We start from the raw sequence: 21063 nt of genomic DNA on the forward strand, positions 1-21063 counted from the left end.
TTTCCCATCTCAAGTCAACGCGGGTGTTCACGGTGGTACTTTAACTCATACTCGGACTAACTAGTTTCATAGTTAATTTAAAACAATCGAAAAAACAAACAAAAACAAACAAAAAAAGACAATAAAAAAGGCATAGAAAAAACGAAATAAAAAGAGAAGAGAAGGGGATTTGATGCACCCTCAACCTACATGTATCGTTGACACCGTCTTGGGTCGTAATCGATGGTAGATTTTATCTCGAGAGGCCGTCGTCGACGAAGTAACAAAGCAACACGCGTTTTGGAAAGTTTCTGGACAGCAGTTTTAAAACAGTGATATCTCCCTCGTTTCACGACGAAAATTCGATCCGAAAGATGTTTTAGAAACTAGAAAGAGAGGAGAACAAGGATCTTAAAGCAACCCCTGCTCGTTTTGGGTTATTGGGCACGAAAAACGAGCACAAACAGAACTGGACAGACAAGGAAAAACCGCGAAAACAGAGTGTTATTTCACTCTGTTTTTCGAGGGATTTCGTGTACTCTCAAGGGCAATTTGGCTCGTAATTCTTTATCTAATGTGTGTATGGATGTTATATGGTTAATTAGGAACAAGAAACTCGAATTTTTATGGTGTTTTGATGGAGGAACGAAAGGGTTTTCGAAGGAGACACACAAACAGTTTCAGTTTGTGTGTCGGTTTTGGTTAGGGTTTTTGGAGGATGTTTAGGGTTTGTTTCTGAGGTTTAAAGCTTCTATGTGATGGTTGGATGTATCGAGAACTTAGAGGAATGAATGTATGGTGAAGGGGTGGTATTTATAGGGAGTTAAAATAGGTTAAAAGGGAGGGGAGGCAAATCGGGCTCAATGGGAATAGCTGCTGTCCAGCAGCTTTGGGAGGGGTTTCTAGGGTTCGTTTTGGGGGATTTCTTGGTGATTAAGCTAGGATAATATGGGTAGGATACTAGGGTATGGGTTAGGGTTAATGGGTACGGGTCTTGGTAGTGTTTGGAGCGGGTTTGGGCTCGGGAATTGGCTCGCAAAACAGGGGCTGTTTGCGGTTTGGTGCGGGCTGCTTGGGGTTGGTTTTGAACGAGAATTTTGGGCCATGGTATGGGGGTTCGAACATGGGTTGATGGGTATTGGTATAGGTGGGTTAGTGTACTCGAGATTCGTGCCAATTCGCAAAAGAAACGGGCTTAAAAAACGAGCTAAAACCGAGCTCAAAACACACGGTTAAAAAACGAGTTCTTCGCTTTTAAAATCGATTTTTCAAACCAAATAATCCATTAAAATAAATGACTTTTCAAATCAAATATACTCATAAAATGATTTTTCAAATCAAATATTTATTTTATTTTCAATAAAATAAACTTGGGAAAATAAATTCAAAATAAGATAAATTAAATTGAAATCACCTTAAAAAAGACTATAATTTAAATATCATTTAAATTAATAAAATGAACTCACTAAAAAAACATTAACTTAAATATCATTTAAATTAATAAAATACTTCATCGACGACGCCCATTCTACCTCGTAAAACGAGCTCCAAATAATGACAATGACAACTAAAGAATACATGTGTCCTATCATCATCGGGTGTTTGTCGGGTTCTCTATAAATTCCAATATCGACGGATACGGGTATCTACAAAAAGTTACAACCTTATATGTCCCAATCATTTTTCTCGAATCTCTGAGTTGAATTGTTAAAGCAGACGACTGACAATCACCTCGTCTAGGTGCGGCCACGCATTTTACAATTCACACTCTTCGAGAGGCCAGAAAAACAATAAACTTCCTTCACTAAGGAAGGAACAAATCCCATGTTGTTTAACCACATCCTATCACATGATCCATAGTAAGTCCAAGCATTATCGTTATAGTCACCAGTCACGGCTGACGTTCTACAATGTCAAAACAAACTACTTAGCATGTGCAGAATAGTGAAAAACTCAGGTCTAAAGACTGTATATTCATTACTAACTAGTGATAAGAAACTTTACTGACACTAAGCGAAACCTTAGTAAAGCTCTTAACGGGTCTGTCTAATACATGTTCTCTAACATGTACCCATATGCCTGGTTTGATATCCCAATATCATGACTTAAGGAACTTAGTCATCAACCAGCTCATATACTAATCATTTTAGGCATTCAAGTGTTCCAATTTAGTGCCCTGATTAGAGACTATAATAAAAAACATCATCCAAATAGAGTTCCAAAACTAAGTCACGTACTTAGTGATCTATTTAATCAATGTTGACTATTACAGAACAAACATTCAATTAAATAATAAAATTAATACAATCAAATAACAATTTTATTGAATAAATGAAGTAAATGTTACATATAACTAATTAAACATGTCAAATAAACTCCCACTAAAACAAAGATCTCATAATAGGACTAAGACCACTCGCTAATGCATCTTAGACCAATGGCAGCTCTATGACGCTCATGCTTAGACTGCGAAAGAGGCTTTGTTAAGGGATCTGCAACATTTGCATCAGTTGGTACTCTGCATATCTTAACATCACCTCTATCAATGATCTCTCTGATAAGGTGATATCTTCTCTCTATGTGTTTGGATTTTTGATGTGACCTCGGTTCCTTAGCTTTTGCAGTAGCACCATTATTTTCACAATAAACATTTATGGGGCTAGAAATGCTAGGTATCACTCCAAGTTCACAAACAAATTTTCGAATCCAAACAGCTTCCTTTGTTGCTTCTGAAGCAGCAATATACTCAGCCTCTGTTGTAGAATCGACCCACGAGTATCTGTTTGGAACTCTTCCCCTAATGACTCCACCATTTAGCAAGAATACATATCCATATTGAGACTGAGAATCATCTCTATCAGTCTGAAAACTAGCATCGGTGTAACCACTTACAACGAGCTCTTTATCCCCACCAAATACCAAGAACATATCCTTAGTTCTTTTAAGATACTTTAGGATATTCTCGGTAGCTGTCCAGTGACCTTCACCGGGATTATTTTGGTATCTACTCGTCATACTCAATGCATAAGCTACATCAGGACGAGTACATAACATGGCATACATGATAGAACCTATGGCAGAAGCATAGGGAATCTTTCTCATGCGCTCTTGCTCATCAGGTGTCGAAGGGCACTGAGTCTTGCTAAGAGTAATGCCATGAGACATAGGCATGAAACCTTTATTGGAATCAATCATATTGAAACGTCGAATCACCTTATCTACATAAGTTCTTTGACTCAGACCAATAAGTCTGTTAGGTCTATCTCTATAGATCCTAATACCCAAGATGTAAGCTGTATCACCCATATCCTTCATGGAAAAATAACTTCCAAGCCAATCTTTAATGGATTGTAGCATTGTAATGTCATTTCCATAAGGAGAATGTCATCGACATAAAGAACCAGAAATGCAACTGCACTCCCACTATTCATCTTGTACACACATGGTTCTTCTTCGTTTCTAAGGAAACCAAACTCTTTGATTGCCTGATTAAAACGAAGATTCCAACTTCGCGATGCTTGCTTCAATCCATAAATAGATCGTTGAAGCTTACAAATCTTCCCAACATGTGTTGTGAAACATTCAGGTTGTGTCATTTACACATCCTCTTGCAGATTTCCATTAAGGAAAGTTGTTTTCACATCCATTTCCCAAATTTCATAATCATGAAATGCAGCAACTGCTAAAAGAATACAAATAGACTTAATCATCGCTACTGGAGAATCGGTTTCATCATAGTCAATACCATGAATTTGCTTGAAACCTTTAGCTACCAGTCGCGCCTTATATATATCCACATTTCCATCCATGTCAATCTTCTTCTTAAAGACCCATTTACACTCAATGGTATTAACACCATCGGGTGGATCAACCAAAGTCCATACTTGGTTATGGTGCATGGATTCCATTTGGATTTCATGGCCTCAAGCTATTTTTCGGAGTCAGAGCCCATCATTTCTTCCTTATATGACCTTGACTCATCATTCTCTACCAAAAGTAGATCACGATGCTCAGTCACTAAGAATCAATATCGTATGGGATCCTTACCAAAATTAGATCTTTCAGATCTACGTAGGGCGGGTTCCACTGGAACTACAACTCTTTGTAAATCTAAATGTTGTTCCTCCTCATTAGGTGGAGGAATTTCCCGTGTCTCTCTAATTTCTTCGAGATCAACTCTACTCCCACTGGTTCCTTTGGAAATAAATTCTTTTTCCAAAAAGACACCATACTGAGCTACAAACACTTTGCCCTCAGATGGGTTGTAGAAATAGTACCTTTAGTCTCCTTAGGATACCATACAAAGAAGTATTTGTCAGATTTGGTGCCAAGTTTTTCTGGAAATAACTTCCTTACAAAAGCCTCGCAACCCCAAATTTTAGGAAAGACATCTTAGGAATGTTTCCAGTCCATATCTCATATGGCGTCTTTTCTACCGACTTTGATGGACACCTGTTAAGTGCGAACGCAGAAGTTTCAAGTGCATAACCACAAAATAAAATTGGAAGACTAGCATGACTCATCATAGACCGAACCATATCAAGCAAAGTCTGGTTCCTCCTCTAAGACACACCATTCCATTGTGGTGTTCCTGGTGGAGTTAGTTGTGAAACGATTCCACAACCTCTAAGATAATCACCAAACTCTTGGCTCAAGTATTCTCCTCCACGATCAGATCGTAAAGCTTTAATTATCTTGCCAAGCTGATCCTGCACCTCATTCTAAAATTCTTTGAATTTTTCAAAATATTCAGACTTCTGTTTCATCAAGTAAACATAACCATATCTACTGAAATCATCAGTAAATGTTATGAAATACTGAAATCCGCCTCTAGCAGTATGACTCATTGGACCACAAACATCAGAATGTATAAGGCCTAATAAATCAGCCGCCCTCTCACTGTAACCAGTAAAAGGCGTTTTTGTCATTTTGCCAAACAAACAAGACTCACATCTCTCAAATGATTCAAAATCAAATGAATCCAAAAGTCCACCTTTATGAAGCTTTTGTACGCGTTTTTCATTTATATGACCCAAACGATAGTGCCAGAGATAAGTAGGATTAGAATCATTAGTTTTTAATCTTTTAGCATTAATGTTATAGACCTACTTAGTTAAATTTAGAACATATAGTCCTTCAACAATACGAGCTTGACCATATAAAATACCATTACCTATAATAGAACAACATTTGTCTTTTATTCGAATATCAAAACCATTCATGTCCAAACACGAAACAGAAATAATATTCCTACTAATGGCAGGTACATGATAACAATTATCTAGTTCTAAAACTAAGCCAGAAGGCAACGATAAATGAAATGTTCCTACAACTAAAGCAGCAACTCTTGCTCCATTGCCCAAACGTAGGACCACTTCACCTTTCGCCAATGATCTACTGCCTTTTAGTTCCTGCACATTACAACAAATGTAAAACCACAACTGGTATCTAATACCCAACAAGTAGTACAACGAGTAGTAACATTTACTTCTATAACATGAATACCTGAAGTGGAAGCAACACTTCCAATCTTTAGATCTTCCATGTACTTTTTGCTGTTCCTCTTCTTTTTTTTTTAGGTGAAATGTGAAAATTGTATTAATAATTAGGCAAGTTACATTATCGTTCACCATACAACAACCATGCATAACCAAACTAGTACATTTAATGAACTAGGATATGACTCTTAAACCAATCATGCTCTCTATGACTACCCATAAGTTGCTCAAAGCCCCTCGCCCTTAAAGCTGTAAGGCTCTGAAGTTTCTTAAGAATACATTCAGGTCTAGTCACTCTATGCTCAACACGACTGACATTTCTACTTTCCCATATCAGATACACCAGTCCAGCAATTGCAGCCATTAGCACTTGTTTCTTCAACAAAGACCTGCATCTCCACTGAATAATCCACTCTATCACATTAGGTTGCCAAGGAGCAGGGAGCCACATCTGAATCAGACTGAGGCATCTCCTACTAAACCCACACTCAAAAAACAGATGAGCTTTAGACTCATCAGCAATCCCACAAAGAAAACACAAGCCATCAGTCAATATACCAAACCTGCCCATTCTATCTTTTGTTAACAGCCGCTGATTGATGAACAACCAGTTAACAAAGGTTACTCTAGGGAGAGCCACCCTATTCCAGACATAAGAGAACCACTGAACCTTCTGGTGCTGACCCAGCAGCCACTGATAACCATCCCGTGCTGTGTAGACAGGCCAGAGACCAGCAGTGAAACCAGGTAGCATCTTACTCTTAACTTTGCACAATTGACGCCAAGACCAGCTGGAGTAACAAGGAGCTTGATAATCCCACCAATCTTGATGCTTAATATAAATGTGATTCACCCATTTAACCCACAAAGAGTCCTTCTTCTGAGCCACCCACCAGACATACTTACCAAGCATTGCAAGGTTCTAAAGTCCAGCATTAAGGATACCCAGACCACCATATTGTTGAGGCAAGCAACATTGATCCCAAGCTATAAGAGGAACTTTTGCAAAGTTCTCAGAATGAGACCACAGGTAGTTCCTACATATTGCCTCAACTCTAGCAATCACTCCTTTGGGCAATAAGAAAATCCTAGCCTAGTAAGAGTGCATTTGAGAAAGAACATGCCTAACCAAAACTAACTGTCCTGCATAACTGAGCTTCTTGGTGCCCCAACCCCTAATTTTCTTAACAATTTTATCCACCAACACATTGATATCAGCACTAGAAAGTCTTTTATAAGAAATGGGAATTCCTAGATACCTGAAAGGGAAGGACCCTTGCTGAAACCCAGACAGCTGCAGAATCTGATCCCTGACCATCTGGTTCACCCCATTCATATAGATGTCAGATTTACTTCTATTAAAGCAGAGGCCAGAAGCTTCAGAGAAGGAAAGAAAACCCCTCATCAAGACCTTAACATAATTATTGTCCCCTTTACAAAAGAGAAGCAAGTCATCTGCAAAGCACAAATGACAAAGCTTGAGCCTCTTACAAAGGGGATGAAAGTGAAAATCATTAGAAGTAGTGACCAAGTCCAGAATCCTAGTCAAGTACTCCATACACAAAGTAAACAAAAGGGGAGGCATAGGATCCCCTTGCCTAATCCCCCTAAGGCCCTTAAAATAGCCAAACTTGTTACCATTCAAGGATAAAGAAAAGGAGGTAGAGGTGACACATTGCATTATCCACTGGACCATCTTATGGGGAAAATTAAGAGCATTCAGCATACCTTCAATAAATCTCCATTCAATGGAGTCATAAGCCTTCTTTAAATCAATTTTCATCATCACTCTTAGGGAACAATTCTTTCTATTATAGAGCCTCGCCAAGTCTTGGCATATGAAAATATTATCAACAATTTCCCTCCCCTGTATGAAAGCACTTTGATTCATACAAACCAGACTGGGTAAAACAGTAGCCAATCTGGAGCAAATCACCTTAGAAATGCACTTGTATATCACATTGCAACAAGCAATAGGACGAAAATCAAGTACAGATTCAGGAGCATTCTTCTTAGGGATAAGAGAAAGGACTGTAGCATTAACCTGTTTCAAAATTTTCCCAGAGGTAAAAAATTCCTTAACAGCTGCCACAACATCAGACCCAACCACCTCAAAAGCATCTTTGAAAAATTGGGATGAGTAACCATCAGGGCCGGGAGCTTTCTCCTTGGGGATAGAGAAGAGAGCTTGCTTAATTTCACCCACAGTCACCTCCTTAGTGAGGTCCCTGGCCTGCTCATCAGACAGAATAGCACCTCTCTGAACAACCCCAGAGCACACCTTGGGGACAGGAGCAGAACTACCAAGTAACCCAGTATAGTTTTCTAAGAAAGCATGTTCAATTGCGGAATTATCAGAACATAACTGGCCATTCATGTCTTTAATTTGCAACACCTTGTTCTGAGCTCTCCTGGCTTTTAAAAAGCTATGGAAGAACTGAGTATTATCATCACCACTCTGAAACCAATGAGCTTTAGCTTTTTGAGCCAAAAACTCAGACCTAGCCTCATCCATGTCCTTAAAAGAACGAGAAGCAATCTTTTCTTCCAACTGAAGAAGGGAGTTAGTAGGGTCAGCATGAAGTTGCCTTTGAATATCCTCCAGAAGTAACTTGCTAACCTTAGCAGAATTTTCAATATCACCATAACTCTCTTTATTCATCTGTTTCAAAGGATGCTTCATTTACCATTTTAATTTTTTAACCACTTGAAACATCCTACAACCATAGACATCCTGCAGCCAAACTTTCTTAACAATCTCCTTAAACTGCTCATGTTTACCTCACATATTAAAATACTTAAAACTTGATTTTTGTCTAATCTGAACATTCCAACACTCTATAAGACAAGGACTATGGTCATACAGTCCTTCAGGCAAAAAAGTAATGGTACCATCAGGGCCATTCAAAATCCAGTCATCATTAGCCAAGACTCTATTAATCCTACTAAAAACTCTCTCATCTCCTTCTTGCTTGTTGTTCCAGGTAAAGTAGGCACTAGTGGAACTCAAATCATACAATCCACAAGAGTCTACACACTCCTGGAAGTCCTTAACCTCGGCCACAGTAACAGGAGCACCAATCCTTTCATCCATGTTTAAAACATTGTTAAAATCCCCCATGACCATCCAAGGCCCCTGAATGGAAGAGTGGATGTCTAAGAGAGACTGCCAAAGATCCTTCCTATCAGCATTTTTGTTAAACCCATAGACCACAGAACATTGCCATTTGAAATCATTCTGAACACAGGTTACAGACAGGTGCAAAACCTGAGCAGTTTTAACCAGCACAATAACATCAAACATGCTAGTATCCCAAACAACCCAGATTCTGCCACCCTCCCTAACATCATTATTATTTAAAAACTGCCAATGATCCCCAAGACCAGATTGAACCTTATTAATAGAAGTAGACTTAACTCTAGTCTCAAGTAAGCCAAAAAAACCTACATTATTCATATGCAAAAACCTTCTAACATCACCTTGTTTATTCACTTTATTAATGCCACGAACATTCCAAAAACCAAAACTAACCATGATCACAAGTTTGAGTTAGCCTCCCTTTCCCCAAACTGCTAAGCAGATTCCTCCTCAAAGACAGGCTCAAAACTTCAACAAAAGAAGGCCCTCCTTGAGAGAACCCCCCATTCCTTTTTGACAGCCTATTAAAAATTCGAGCAGGTGTCATTGAGTTTAAAACCCGATTACCCCTCATTGGCATGGGAGTAACCACTGCATTTGGGTAAATCTGAGGCAGCTGTGCCATCTCCACCTGAACTTGCTTTACAGTAGACTGAACCAGAGACTGCAGTCCCTGATTCTGTTGAACCACTGGTTTAGGAACCCACACTTTCTTAACTGGCACAACCTTCTTCTTAGGCACAACCTTCTTACATAACCCAGTCTCATGTCCCATTCCATGACAGCTAGAGCAAATAATTGGCTTCCACTCATAGTGAACAGACTGTGTAGTCAACAAACCAGACTCATCAAAAAATTCAATGACCTCAGGCAAAGGCTGACCAATCTGTACTTCCACCATGAATCTAGCATAGTCAAGGAATTCCCTCTCCTTAGTAACATTATCAGAACAAACTGGTTTACCAACCAAACCTGCAATTTTAGTTAAAGCAGCACCCCAGAATTTTAGGTCATGGTTATAGAACCTAACCCAAATAGGCACTACATCAACCTTAGCCCTAACTACAGGTTCATTGATACTCCATGATTTGACAATAAACGGCTTATTATCAAAAAAACAGTGTTCACCATTCAAAACTGCTTCCTTATCCTCCATCTTCTTAAATCGCACAATACAAATACCATTAGGTTTAAACGCAACCTTGTCAATCGAAAGTTTGCCCCACAATCGACGCATAAAACCCCCAACCACATGACTAGGAGGATTTGCACCCATCACATAACACAGTACAGACGAAGACCAGAAATCAACCTCACCTTTAACATCATCAACATCAATTTTGAGAGTAGGCACACTACCTGTCGTCACAATCGTAGACTTCGATCGAGATTTCCGGTTAACCTCCTGCCAACCCTCATCATCAGTGGATTTGTCTTCAGAGATGACATTAAGTTCCTTACTAAGGTCAAACGCACGTAATTCTGCAACCTTAGAACACTCAAACTTCATGACGATTGAATAATCTCATGAATTTCATTACTATTTGGCGTAATACTAATTTTTTGTGATTTATTACCAGATGAATTACTATTTTTTTATTTTTATTAGTTGAATTTAGGGGGGACGAAGTTTTCCTAGAACGAGCCATTGCTAATTTTTAGGGAAACTTCAAAGCTTTCTCTTTCTAAAAAACATCTCTCTATCGTGTCTTCAAATGTCCCTTTTCATTACAATAATGAAAGACATCTTCAGAAGGCTTACCCTTTACTGACATGGGCTTAGATTTGAGTTTGACAATATTTGCCTTACTCTTACCCTTACCCTTATCAAAACCTTGCCTTTTAAAGCCATTTCCCTTCTGTATCATTAGAACATTAGAGGTAGGAGCTTTCTTAATGCTAGGCTCAGTTGTCTTAAACATCCCATGCAATTCTTTCAGAGATTTGTCTGAGTTATGCATATTATAATTTAAAATAAAATTATTATAACTTGGATTCAAGGACTGAAGCACAATATCAGCAGCCAACTGTTGGCTTATTCCAGCATCAAGTCTTTCAAGGATATCAAAATAACCTATAATTTTTATGACATGTGGACTAAAAGGCTCATCCTTTCCCATCTTATAGTCAAAGATAGCCTTAACAGTATTATACCTTTCAGTTCTTGCTTGCTCCTGAAACATAGCTTTCAGGTTTTCAACAATCTCATATGCCGACTCCACGTTCTCATATTGCTTCTGAAGCTCAGAGTTCATGGTGGCAAGAATTAGACATCAAACATCAGTATTAGCATCAGAATGCTCTTTACACGGGTTCTTAGGGGTGGTATGGGCATTACTATCTGGTTTCTTAGGTAATTCCTTCTCAAGGACATATACCTTTTTCTCCTGCTTGAGAACAATTCTCAAATTGCGATACCATTCCAAGAAGTTTGAACCATTCAACTTTTCCTTCTCAAGGAGGGAACGGAGAGAAAATGAATTGGTGGTATGAGACAATATCTACAACAATATAAATATGCAAGTGTAAGTAACATGTTAAAATATGCAACAAATGAATCCTAAACAATTTTAAGATAATAAAATTGTACATGTAACCCTCATACACTTACAATATTCCAAGACCCCAAATACCTATAACTTAAGTGAGCTTTGGCTCATCGCCCAAATTATAAGGATTAAGGTAAACATCTCCATGTTAATTACATCTCATATACAACTCTCAGTTTGTTAAATAATCATCATATGAATTTTAACTACATGCCTCGAAGTTCAAAACTGTTTTAAAAACTTTGTTAAGACAACCAACTTACATGCGTGGATAACTGTTATCCACCTGCTCAACTTACATAACCAGAATGCTCGACTTTGGCAGACCCATCACTTGATGGTATAAGTGAATTATAGTCATTAAGTTAGGAAGGCATTAACTTAATATTCAGATTGAGAGATTTAACATATATGTCAATTATGAATGCATACTAATGAACAAATATATATTATATGCGTCTCATACATAAAGGAATTAACATTAGCATGTCTCAAATTAAAACAAAGACATATCATTAACATAATCTCAAGATAGATTAATAAAACATTAAAATTTTCAACTTTTAAATCAAAAACTGCCCATAACTCAATCGAACCTTTCAAATTTGACCTTAAAACGCAGACCATGTATTACAGTCCTGTTTAGAAGACCGTTTACATGCAAAAAACACTATTTTTTCGTCAGAATCCGACAACTCGGAACTCATGAACAATATTTACGAAACAATTCCAATAAATCGTGTTTTCTAATTTAATCATATTAAATTAATCGCAAATAAATATGAGACTAAGGGTAATTATATATATCAAATATATGTTAGGTTTAAAATTTAGACTAACAAATTAGTCACCTAATCAAATTAGGATTAACTTAGCTTAAGAAGGATTGGTACATGTTGACCAATTAACATAAACACTCTTAACTATAATATCATATATTACAATAATTAATCAAACACAAATCATGATTAATTAATATCACTAATCTCTCACTTGTCAAAAACAAACCAGTATGTGTATATACCACAATCAATGTTCAACAAACTATCATGCTTACTCAGTCTTTGGTGAAGGGTTATGGACAAAAAGGGATCTCTCCAAGATGCTTAATCAAAGTGGACATCAAGAAAGCTTTTGATTCCCTTCAATGGGAGTTCATTGATAAGATGTTTCAGTATTACAATTTTCCTCCCCAGTTTAAGATCTGGATTTTAGGGTGCATAACTTCTACTTGGTTCAGTTTGAAGATCAATGGTGATAGAGTTGGCTTTTTTCAGGGTGCTGGAGGTCTGAGGCAAGGGGATCCTCTCTCCCCCTTCCTATTTGTTATGAGCATGGAGATTTTATCTCGTATTCTAAGGCAAATTCACAAGCAACCTCAGGTTTCATACCACCCCAAGTGTGGACCTGTGAGACTAAACCATTTAATTTTTGCAGATGACCTAATGCTCTTTGTTAGGGGTGATATTCCATCTGTTGCTGCTGTCACTCATGCATTGGATATGTTTGCTAGTATGTCTGGGTTGTATGCTAATCCTGAGAAGACCAATATCTATATGGGAGGTGTCCAGGATGTGATCAAACAGGGGATTCTCCAGGCTACAGGATTCAAGGAAGGTGACTTTCCCTTTAGATACCTGGGGGTACCTCTGAATGATGGGAAATTGAACAAAAGCATGTTTGCTGATCTTCTCAATAGAGTCCAAAAAGCTCTGCAACACTGGTCTACTCACAAACTTTCCTATGCAGGGAAGATCAGTTTGTTGAACTCTGTTATTCTGGGTATGGAGCAATATTGGTGCTCTACATTGTTAATTCCTAAAGGAGTTATCAAACTAATTACAAAGTTCTGCAGGAACTTTCTTTGGAACTCTGAGGAAGGGAGTAGAAAACTGATAATGAAAAGTTGGGTATCTTGTTGTGTTCCTCACAAGGAAGGTGGGTTCAATATTAAAGAGGTGCTAGCCTGGAATAAATGCATTCTGGGTAAATGGATTTGGGAATTGGAACAGGGATCTGATAGCATCTGGTTTGATTGGCATTCCAAATATAACATCAAGTCAGGGAGCATTTGGACTGCAGTCTTAAAGCCTACTCACTCTGAAAGTTGGCGTAGCATTCTGAAGGTCAGGGATGAATTGTTGTTGCATACAGGGACCATTCAAAATGCAAAACAGTTTATGGCAAGTTGTGTGCACCAGGGGAGGTTTCAACTGAATATGCTGTATGATAAGTTCAGGCACTGTCTCAATACTGTTAGCTGGGCAAAAGTAATTTGGCAGCGTGCAGTTATACCTAAACACAGTGTGTTTCTAACTCTAGCAATGCAGAAGAAACTTGCTACTATTGATCAGCTAAACTGTAGAGGTATTCAGCTGGTTAATCGTTGTGTTTTATGCAAGCAAGACAATGAAAATCATAAGCACTTGTTTTTTAAGTGTTCGTTTTCTAAGGAAGTCTGGCATGGTATTCTCTCTTGGATGAAGATTTCTGGACGCACGACTAGCCTCAACAAGGAGTTACATTGGGGTGCTAATAGAGGTACGTGTAAACATTGGAAAACCAAATGGTTTTTAGGCTGCCTTGGTGCCGTGGTGTATAGCATTTGGGAAGAACGGAATGCTAGGATCTTTCAAGGAGTGGAGCATAATGTGGATGGTATTATTAAGAGAGTTCAATTCCTTGTAATTATTCGATTATTGTATGCCTCTAAATTGCATAAGGAGGATGAAATAGTAGAGTATTTAGCTAGTTGAAAAACTTATATTGGTTATGCTTTTGTAAGATTGCCGTTCTATTCCCTATATGGATGAATATATGGCTTACCTTTCTTGCAAAAAAAAAAAAAATGTTCAACAAACTTAACTTTGAATAAAACTAGTTTTAATCCCGTGCAAAAATTGCACGGGGTTACTTATTAAACAATTGTTATTATTAAATTATGAATGGAGAAAATGTAGAAATATTGAAATTCAAATATACAAAATTATAAGTAAGAATATCAATCGATAATATTGAATATAGTAAAGACAATAACATTAATACAGTCGTTATTACATGAGACGGTTTTACACGGTGAGACGATTTCGTTGTATATAAAAACAACTTACTTATTAGTATTAGATAAATAGTTTATTTGTAGAAATAAACCGTCTCACAGGGTGATCCGTCTTACTCTATAATTCGTGTCAATCTAAATAGGCTGAAAAACAAAATGTTGGCTCAAAATCTAAATATGATTAAAATAGGCTTAAACAACCTCAAACTAACCCATTAAAATCCCAGTTCATATCGCCAAAGCCCCCACCTTCACCTAATAGTAGTAAAGCAGTAATGCTAACTAACATAACATACTTCACACGTCTCTTTCTCCCTCGCTCTCTCTCTCATCAAACACATCGTCACCAGTCACCGTCATTATATCACTCCCTCAAACTCATTCTCTCACTTCTGTCTCAACTTTATCTCTCGTAAATCTCATGGATTCATAGTCCCTATAATTTCTCTCTATAATCCTCATTCTTTAAACAATATATCATCTCCTTACTCAATAATGTTTACCTAATTGTCAATCTCTCTCACTATCAGCTATGTTGGTTTCATTTTTTGTTCATGTTTCTGTAATTTTTTTCTATTCAATTTCGCATAGATCTGATGGTTATTTTTCTAAAAGTTGATTTTTTATTTTTTTAAAAATTATAAAATTATTAGTGAATATCATAGATCTAATAAGTATTGTTTTTTTAAATAAAGTTACTCAATATAAGTAAGTATGTGTTTTTAAATAATATTCTTTTTACTTTATTTTGTTGCCTATATTATGTTTAAATTATTATTTTCATTTATTTAAAACTTATTTTCGTTAATTTTAAAAAATCCCATATTTTGAATGTAATATTCCCCTTTTTGAAGTTTCTTTATTTTATTTCTTTGACAAAACAATAGAGTATTTCTAAGAACGGAAATCAAATCTATTAAATTTAAATGACTTGGATATTTTCTGAAGAATATTTATCAATTAAATTCCCACATCTTATTTTTTGTATAAGTTTTTTATGGTTTAATGGCATATTTTTCCTATACTGAATTACAGGATTTTTAAAGAGAATTTAGTTTTCGGATTTTTTTGAAGATTTTAAAATATTTTTTTCAAAAAACATAAGTAATTTTTAGATGTTAAATATTTGTAATCACTTTCTTGAGATCAGTTAAAAGAATTAGATTATATTAATTCAAATTAGATTAGCTTAGATTATACGGAGTATTAATACATTAATTTTATTATAAAAAAACGTGCAAAATAAACTCAAAATAGCTTTCTTCGGAGTAATTTTTCAGATTTGAATTGGGTGAAGGAGATGAGAGGAGAGAGGGTAATTAAATGGTGTATAGAACATGGTGGTCCTATATTGGCCAAATTTTTGAAAATTTTCAGCCAATGGGAAGCCTTGAAATAACCTAGCTTTTATACTAGGTAGATGTAAAGCACATTCAATATGACTTGTTATTGAAAAGAATGCAACTTGCAGCGTAGTATAATGCAGAATCCTTAATCTCATTAATCTATATTGTCGCATCTTTCACGCAGCAAACCAACCCATATAATATCATGAAATTTATGAGTATGCTCGCATGAACAAACAACCAACAATAAACCACGTGTAATCAAAATTACATACCACATAATTTCGCAAAATTGAATAGAACCATGAACGATTGTTAACTTAATTCAATTTTTAACATTGCATAGGTGCTCTGATACCACTGTAGGTATTTGCCGGTCCTTAAATTGATTTTAAAAGACAAATCTCCAGGACCATATGCATGTTAGAAATCAGAATTAAACTAAATAAAGAGGGAAATCGAATTACCTCGCATCAGAATTAATCCGTGCGCAAATATAATCCAGCAATATAAGAAAATAAGAACCGGATCCGAATAACCCAACTACTACAAAAACCAAGAGCACTCCAATTGTAGTGCCTCCACTAGTATCCACACGTATGAATAGGAGATGCGATTTGTATGCTAGTACACAAAGTAGGGTTTGTAATTTCTCACAGAGGAAAATAGGATGGATGAAACTGACTCCCATATATCTCTATATATAGGAAAGCAAAGACTTAGTTTCCTAATAAAACCCTAACTTTAATCGCAGCTGGGCCTAATCTAATTATAGCCCTATTTCCATATTTTAGCCTGACTGTAAAAGGAAACACCGTATTCATCTTGTGTGTGACCCAATGGGCCCGTTTAATTCTACACGAGTCCTTAAACTCATTTAAGACTCGGTCCGTAAGCGGCTTCTAGCAAAACGTTACGGTTAACTAGAATATAAACCGGGTTACCTTAATTGGACTCCAGAAATAAATCCAACAAGCTGACCTGGCTGGTGCGAGTGGTGACGCTCTCATTCTCCCTAGTGAGGAGTACGCTGAGATTGTTCGCCGGAGGCTAGCGTACTTGTCGATCGTGGTAAGCATATTGCCATTTACTTGTCTTTGATAAATCTGATAGATGATGAATGATCAGCAAAATAATGAACCATTTGAGTTTTGTAGGAGATCGTGGAGGCGGGCGTCGAGCTCCCAGCTTTTCCAGAGACGTTGGAGTACACTGACTCGACGGGCATGACGGTGATCTCGGAGATCCGGGATTTTAGCGAGGCGGTGACTGACGCTGGCTTGGATAAGTGGCAACATGTCGTGAGGAGGGTAAGCCCCCAGCTTTGGCTGTCTTTTGTATTTTATGCTTTATTACATAGGAATGCATTTGCTTGAACCTTCTCCGTATTTGAATGAAGGTGGCACCGTCCAGGCATGTGGAGCTGTGGAGGATGGCCAACCGGCTGCGAGCTACAGCCATTGAGGCCCTCATAGGTGGCTCGGGGCGGCAGGTATGAACCTTTTGTACCCGTTCTTTATTTTCTATTATCTCCAGTTTTGTGAAGTGAAGTAAAGTATCACTCCATATTTCTGTGTAGAGGGAGCATGGCTTGGAGCGTGAGCTAGCGCAGTCCCAGGAGGAGACGACCCATTTGCTCAGAGAGCTCGAGGCCAGAGATGCTCAGATAGCTGCCCTTGAGGCGACATTGACTGAGCTGAGGGGTCGTCAGGAGTAGTTTACTGACTGTATATACATTTGTATATTTTGGATGTCATTTTGGGCAGGAGCCCCTATTTTTATGTATATGTTTTTGCATTTTGGTTGTTGCATCTATATCTATATCTATATAATCTATATAAAAGTATAATAATAGAAGAACCATCTATTCATTAAACTTGACACGTGTCTTTCTCTCATAAAAAGTTTTCCCGCTCATCTAAACCTAATTCTAAATTGTGATAATTATAGCCGCCGCCTATGAGTGACCTACTGCTCTCCTCTCATTCTCTACCTATTTTAGTTTACGTTTTTGCCTTTTTAATTTATCTTCCGTCTATTATCCCTCTAATCTGCTCCTTTATTTTTTTCATGGATTTCCATCAATTGACAAATCTTGAAATAAAGATTAGCAATGATACCCAAGATACGAAGTCAAGGTTATCACTCTCTTTTGTAATGTTTCACTTTTACATGGTTTTGAACGATTATTGTTTGATATGATAGGTTTTCGATAGATAAAATCGCTAATTTATGTCTTATCTTTGTTATTGCTTCTGCTATTTTTGGTGATTTATGCTCCCTGATCACTTAATTTTATGCAGATTAGCGAAACGGGGGATAATCGAGTTTCAAGTTCATTGCTTCGTTCACTCCGGTGTGCTTAATTGTTATATGATTCATAGTATTCTTCTCCATCTTTCCATTTCTATTAAATTATTTTCGTTCTAATAAGCTTAAATGGATGGATTTTGCCAACTACGTTGAAAACAATCTCTAATCGAGGGGCGTTGTATTTTTTAGACAAAATAGGAATTGTTTTTATAGAAAATCTTTCAAAAGATGTTACTACTCTTTTCTGCATTTACTTCATATGACTTTACCGTCCTTTTCTTTACAGTTTACTGCTCAATTAATCTAATTATATTTTATGCTTCTCACCTGCAGATCATGAACATCACAATAGTATCACATCGCCTTCATCTTGAGGTATTGCTCATTAAAGTATCATCTTACAATTGTATTAATATTGTTATCCTAAGTTTTATTTCATGTTGTTTGGTATAATCCATTTAGGATCTGCATTCTGAAATTATGTAGGTTAATTAAGTTTTTATACAATTCTCTATGAATCTATTTGTCTTAGTATTTGATTGAAATTTCGCAATTTAACTTTATGTTTCTCTACATTTCTCTATTTGTTGTTATAGTTGGTTTAAGGGTTTAAATTCATCTCGGAGTATTTTTTATATGATCTAAGCACAAGATTGTTGCACATTGACTTCTGTAAACTTAGCTTGGACAGTGATGTCCCACTGTTTGATTTTCTATGGTAATAAACTATGACCTGCAAAAATTTATTGTGCCCAAACAATGATTTCTGCTCCTTTAGCTGTCACTAAACTCCTATGAGTAATTATTAAGATCTCCTAATGTTAATTGTGCTCGAAAAATCTCTAATTATGTCTCTGAATCTCCTCCCACTATTTCAAATCCTAAAAATGAACTTAGAATTTTGAAGTACAACCTTCTTCCCCATTAAGTCATTTATTTCTTTTTTAAAAGCCCTTTTAGCGTACACTATATTTTTCTTGTGTTATATAGTAGTATGTGTTTAGTTATTCGCATGCTACTACATGTGAATTGTACAAGTATTGTTCATCGTACTAATGCATTTGTAATATTGAATCTAAACTGAATAAAGAATCTCTATGGCCATTGTCATGAATCTCCCAACAATTTATCATGTTATTTTTTCATGCTTACAATAAGAATCTAATAGGAGAAATTGCATATTGTTATTTGGAGTATTTCCATACATCCTTTCATTAGCTTACTACTAGGACTTGTGTTTTATGTGCTACTAGGATTTGTGGCTTTTTTGTCCTAGCTAATACTTTCGCAGGCTGCCTTTTCCTACTTCATACCACCCCCCCCCCCATTTGGGGTAAAAGAATAGAAAAAAATGGACATAGAATTTGTTCTTGCGATAATGTACATATAAACGTTTATATACTGAGTTCGAGATTTGAATACAAAGTTCATTGTGAATCTTTTTATCGTTATGATATGAATGTGGTTGTACTCTCTCAAGTATGGTTTTGATGTTTTGGCTTAAAATTTATTTCCTAATTTTGATACAACTATATTTTTAGATAGTTCATATTTCATTAAAACTCATGTCGTAAGTAGTATTCTAAGAAACTGATGCATGTAAAGGAGTCTTATTGTATCTGCTCATTCTTTACATAGTTTTTGAGCGAGTTGTGGTAATTCACGGGAGTAATATTTTGTTGTTGATTGAAGGTCAACCCTCCGTGGACAGCAAAATAGAGGGAGGTAGCTAGGAATTTCTCGAAAGAATCGCACGAGGTTTTGATTTATGTTGAGATAATGTCACCACTCTAAATTTTGGCAAGCAACACTTCCGAAGACTAATGAAGACTATGTTGAGAGCTGTTATATATATGAAAGGTTATATGAGATTTTTGACAAAACATTTAAAATACATGTATAATAATGTAAAGTTATAGGATAAACTTATTATCTAAGGTAATATGAAGTTGAGGTTATAGTTTCGGTACATAAATGGAAAAAATTTACATGGTCAAGTGTAAATAATACAGTATTTTTATAAGGTTATAAAATTATCATTTCATAAATTTTGTGTAACTTAAATAAGTTTCCATTTGTATGTGGTGTCAACTATGAGTTTTATAAAAATTTAAATTCTTAACACTCATGTATCTATTCTTAATCAATTATCATTATCAATTTAGCTAGATGTTTTCTATATTTGTTTTATCCTTTGTTAGGTTATGTATATCCGATGCGTGTGCTCTTTGCAAGGGACAAATCAATAATTATTTACCATGCATTAGTTTGTGAGAGGTAAAGATTGGATAGGTAGGTGTTAATTTAATCTGGACTGAATTTCCCTTAAGAGATGGAATTTTTATAGATTTTTCTACGTATTTATGATCAAAGTTGTATGATCAAAGTTGTATAATTTTGAACCTGAAAATTCAAATTAGAAAAGTCATCGTTTAATTAACACAAGGAGTACAAGAAATTGCACATTCTTTCTTATACAATGTTGTGACTATAATAATTTATAAATTATTTATATACGTTATTTATCTATGCCAGTGCAATTTTGCACGGGATTTAAACTAGTTTGGTCGTATATATGATGGCATGCGTGCCTTTGATGCTGGGTGTGTTGTATCTGCAGGTTAGCTTTAAAAACAGGTTTGGCATGTGACGGTTTGCGCTGTCATACTGCCGAAATTCACGTAGGAAATCGCAACAAAAACATATAGCAAAAAGAATTAACGTAGAAAATTAAAATGGCCTAAATAAGCGCGAAAAGGAAATAAAATAATAAAGTGGCCGAAAATGGACCAAATGACGCAAAATGAAAAAAAAGTGCCCGAAAATGGACAAAATGACGTGACCGGACGGTAGGGAGGCCTACCTCCTAAAAAACAGAATTTAAAAGAAATGTCTAAGTGTATCAGAAAATAAAAACGAGTAAGTGTGCGTATTTGGCGAAAATTTCGATTGTGCCTCAAAAAGCGAACCCGTAAAAGATTAGGAAACATAAATTTGGTAATTAATCGAAATTACCGAATTAAGTCCCTATAGAAATAGGAAACTTTAACTAAAACAGATTAGGAAAGATCCCACGGCTGTCAAACGAGGAAAAGAGCCTGGGGAAGAGGCGCAGCAGGAGCTGCGATCCTTTCGAATAGGCGCAGCAGCTGTTGCGTCTTCTCTCCAGCTAGTCCGTTCT

The 21063-nt window shown here is 36.5% G+C and overlaps 4 protein-coding genes and 1 long non-coding RNA gene across 5 annotated transcripts; 2 read left to right on the top strand and 3 right to left on the bottom strand.

Moving 5' to 3' along the window:
* Positions 1-5643: 5643 nt before the first annotated feature.
* On the bottom strand, positions 5644-6390 carry LOC141602176 (uncharacterized). Its single transcript, XM_074422483.1, has one exon. It carries the CDS (start codon positions 6388-6390, stop codon positions 5644-5646), a length of 747 nt encoding a protein of 248 aa, XP_074278584.1.
* Positions 6391-8259: 1869 nt separating this feature from the next.
* On the bottom strand, positions 8260-10126 carry LOC141602178 (uncharacterized). The gene is made up of 2 exons (XM_074422485.1): positions 9010-10126; positions 8260-8921 (listed from the first exon to the last, which is right to left on the bottom strand). Exons 1-2 carry the CDS (start codon positions 10124-10126, stop codon positions 8260-8262), a joined length of 1779 nt encoding a protein of 592 aa, XP_074278586.1.
* Positions 10127-10316: 190 nt separating this feature from the next.
* Positions 10317-10871, bottom strand: LOC141602179 (uncharacterized). Its single transcript, XM_074422486.1, has one exon. It carries the CDS (start codon positions 10869-10871, stop codon positions 10317-10319), a length of 555 nt encoding a protein of 184 aa, XP_074278587.1.
* Positions 10872-12214: 1343 nt separating this feature from the next.
* LOC141602180 (uncharacterized) lies at positions 12215-17286 on the top strand. The gene is made up of 3 exons (XM_074422487.1): positions 12215-13849; positions 16727-16879; positions 17149-17286. The coding sequence occupies exons 1-3, from the start codon at positions 12215-12217 to the stop codon at positions 17284-17286; spliced, it is 1926 nt and encodes a 641-aa protein (XP_074278588.1).
* A 256-nt stretch (positions 17287-17542) lies between these two features.
* On the top strand, positions 17543-20003 carry LOC141600406 (uncharacterized). The gene is made up of 4 exons (XR_012524314.1): positions 17543-17707; positions 17873-17925; positions 18216-18257; positions 19575-20003. It is a non-coding gene; the product is annotated as an uncharacterized LOC141600406 (long non-coding RNA).
* The last annotated feature ends 1060 nt before the right edge of the window (positions 20004-21063 follow it).

The sequence above is a fragment of the Silene latifolia genome, chromosome 9 (assembly GCF_048544455.1).
Source record: "Silene latifolia isolate original U9 population chromosome 9, ASM4854445v1, whole genome shotgun sequence".
Taxonomy (NCBI): Eukaryota; Viridiplantae; Streptophyta; class Magnoliopsida; order Caryophyllales; family Caryophyllaceae; genus Silene; species Silene latifolia.

Excerpts from the sequence above, each read along its gene's own strand:
- LOC141602179 (XM_074422486.1), bottom strand. The coding sequence starts at position 10,871 with ATGAACTCTGAGCTTCAGAAGCAATATGAGAACGTGGAGTCGGCATAT.
- LOC141602176 (XM_074422483.1), bottom strand. The coding sequence starts at position 6,390 with ATGCTTGGTAAGTATGTCTGGTGGGTGGCTCAGAAGAAGGACTCTTTG.
- LOC141602180 (XM_074422487.1), top strand. The coding sequence starts at position 12,215 with ATGCTTACTCAGTCTTTGGTGAAGGGTTATGGACAAAAAGGGATCTCT. Across the intron at positions 13,850-16,726 it reads TTAAGAGAGTTCAATTCCTT|GAGATCGTGGAGGCGGGCGT; the intron begins GTAATTATTCGA and ends TGAGTTTTGTAG. Across the intron at positions 16,880-17,148 it reads GGCAACATGTCGTGAGGAGG|AGGGAGCATGGCTTGGAGCG; the intron begins GTAAGCCCCCAG and ends ATTTCTGTGTAG.
- LOC141602178 (XM_074422485.1), bottom strand. The coding sequence starts at position 10,126 with ATGAAGTTTGAGTGTTCTAAGGTTGCAGAATTACGTGCGTTTGACCTT. Across the intron at positions 8,922-9,009 it reads AACTCAAACTTGTGATCATG|GTTTTTTTGGCTTACTTGAG; the intron begins GTTAGTTTTGGT and ends TGAATAATGTAG.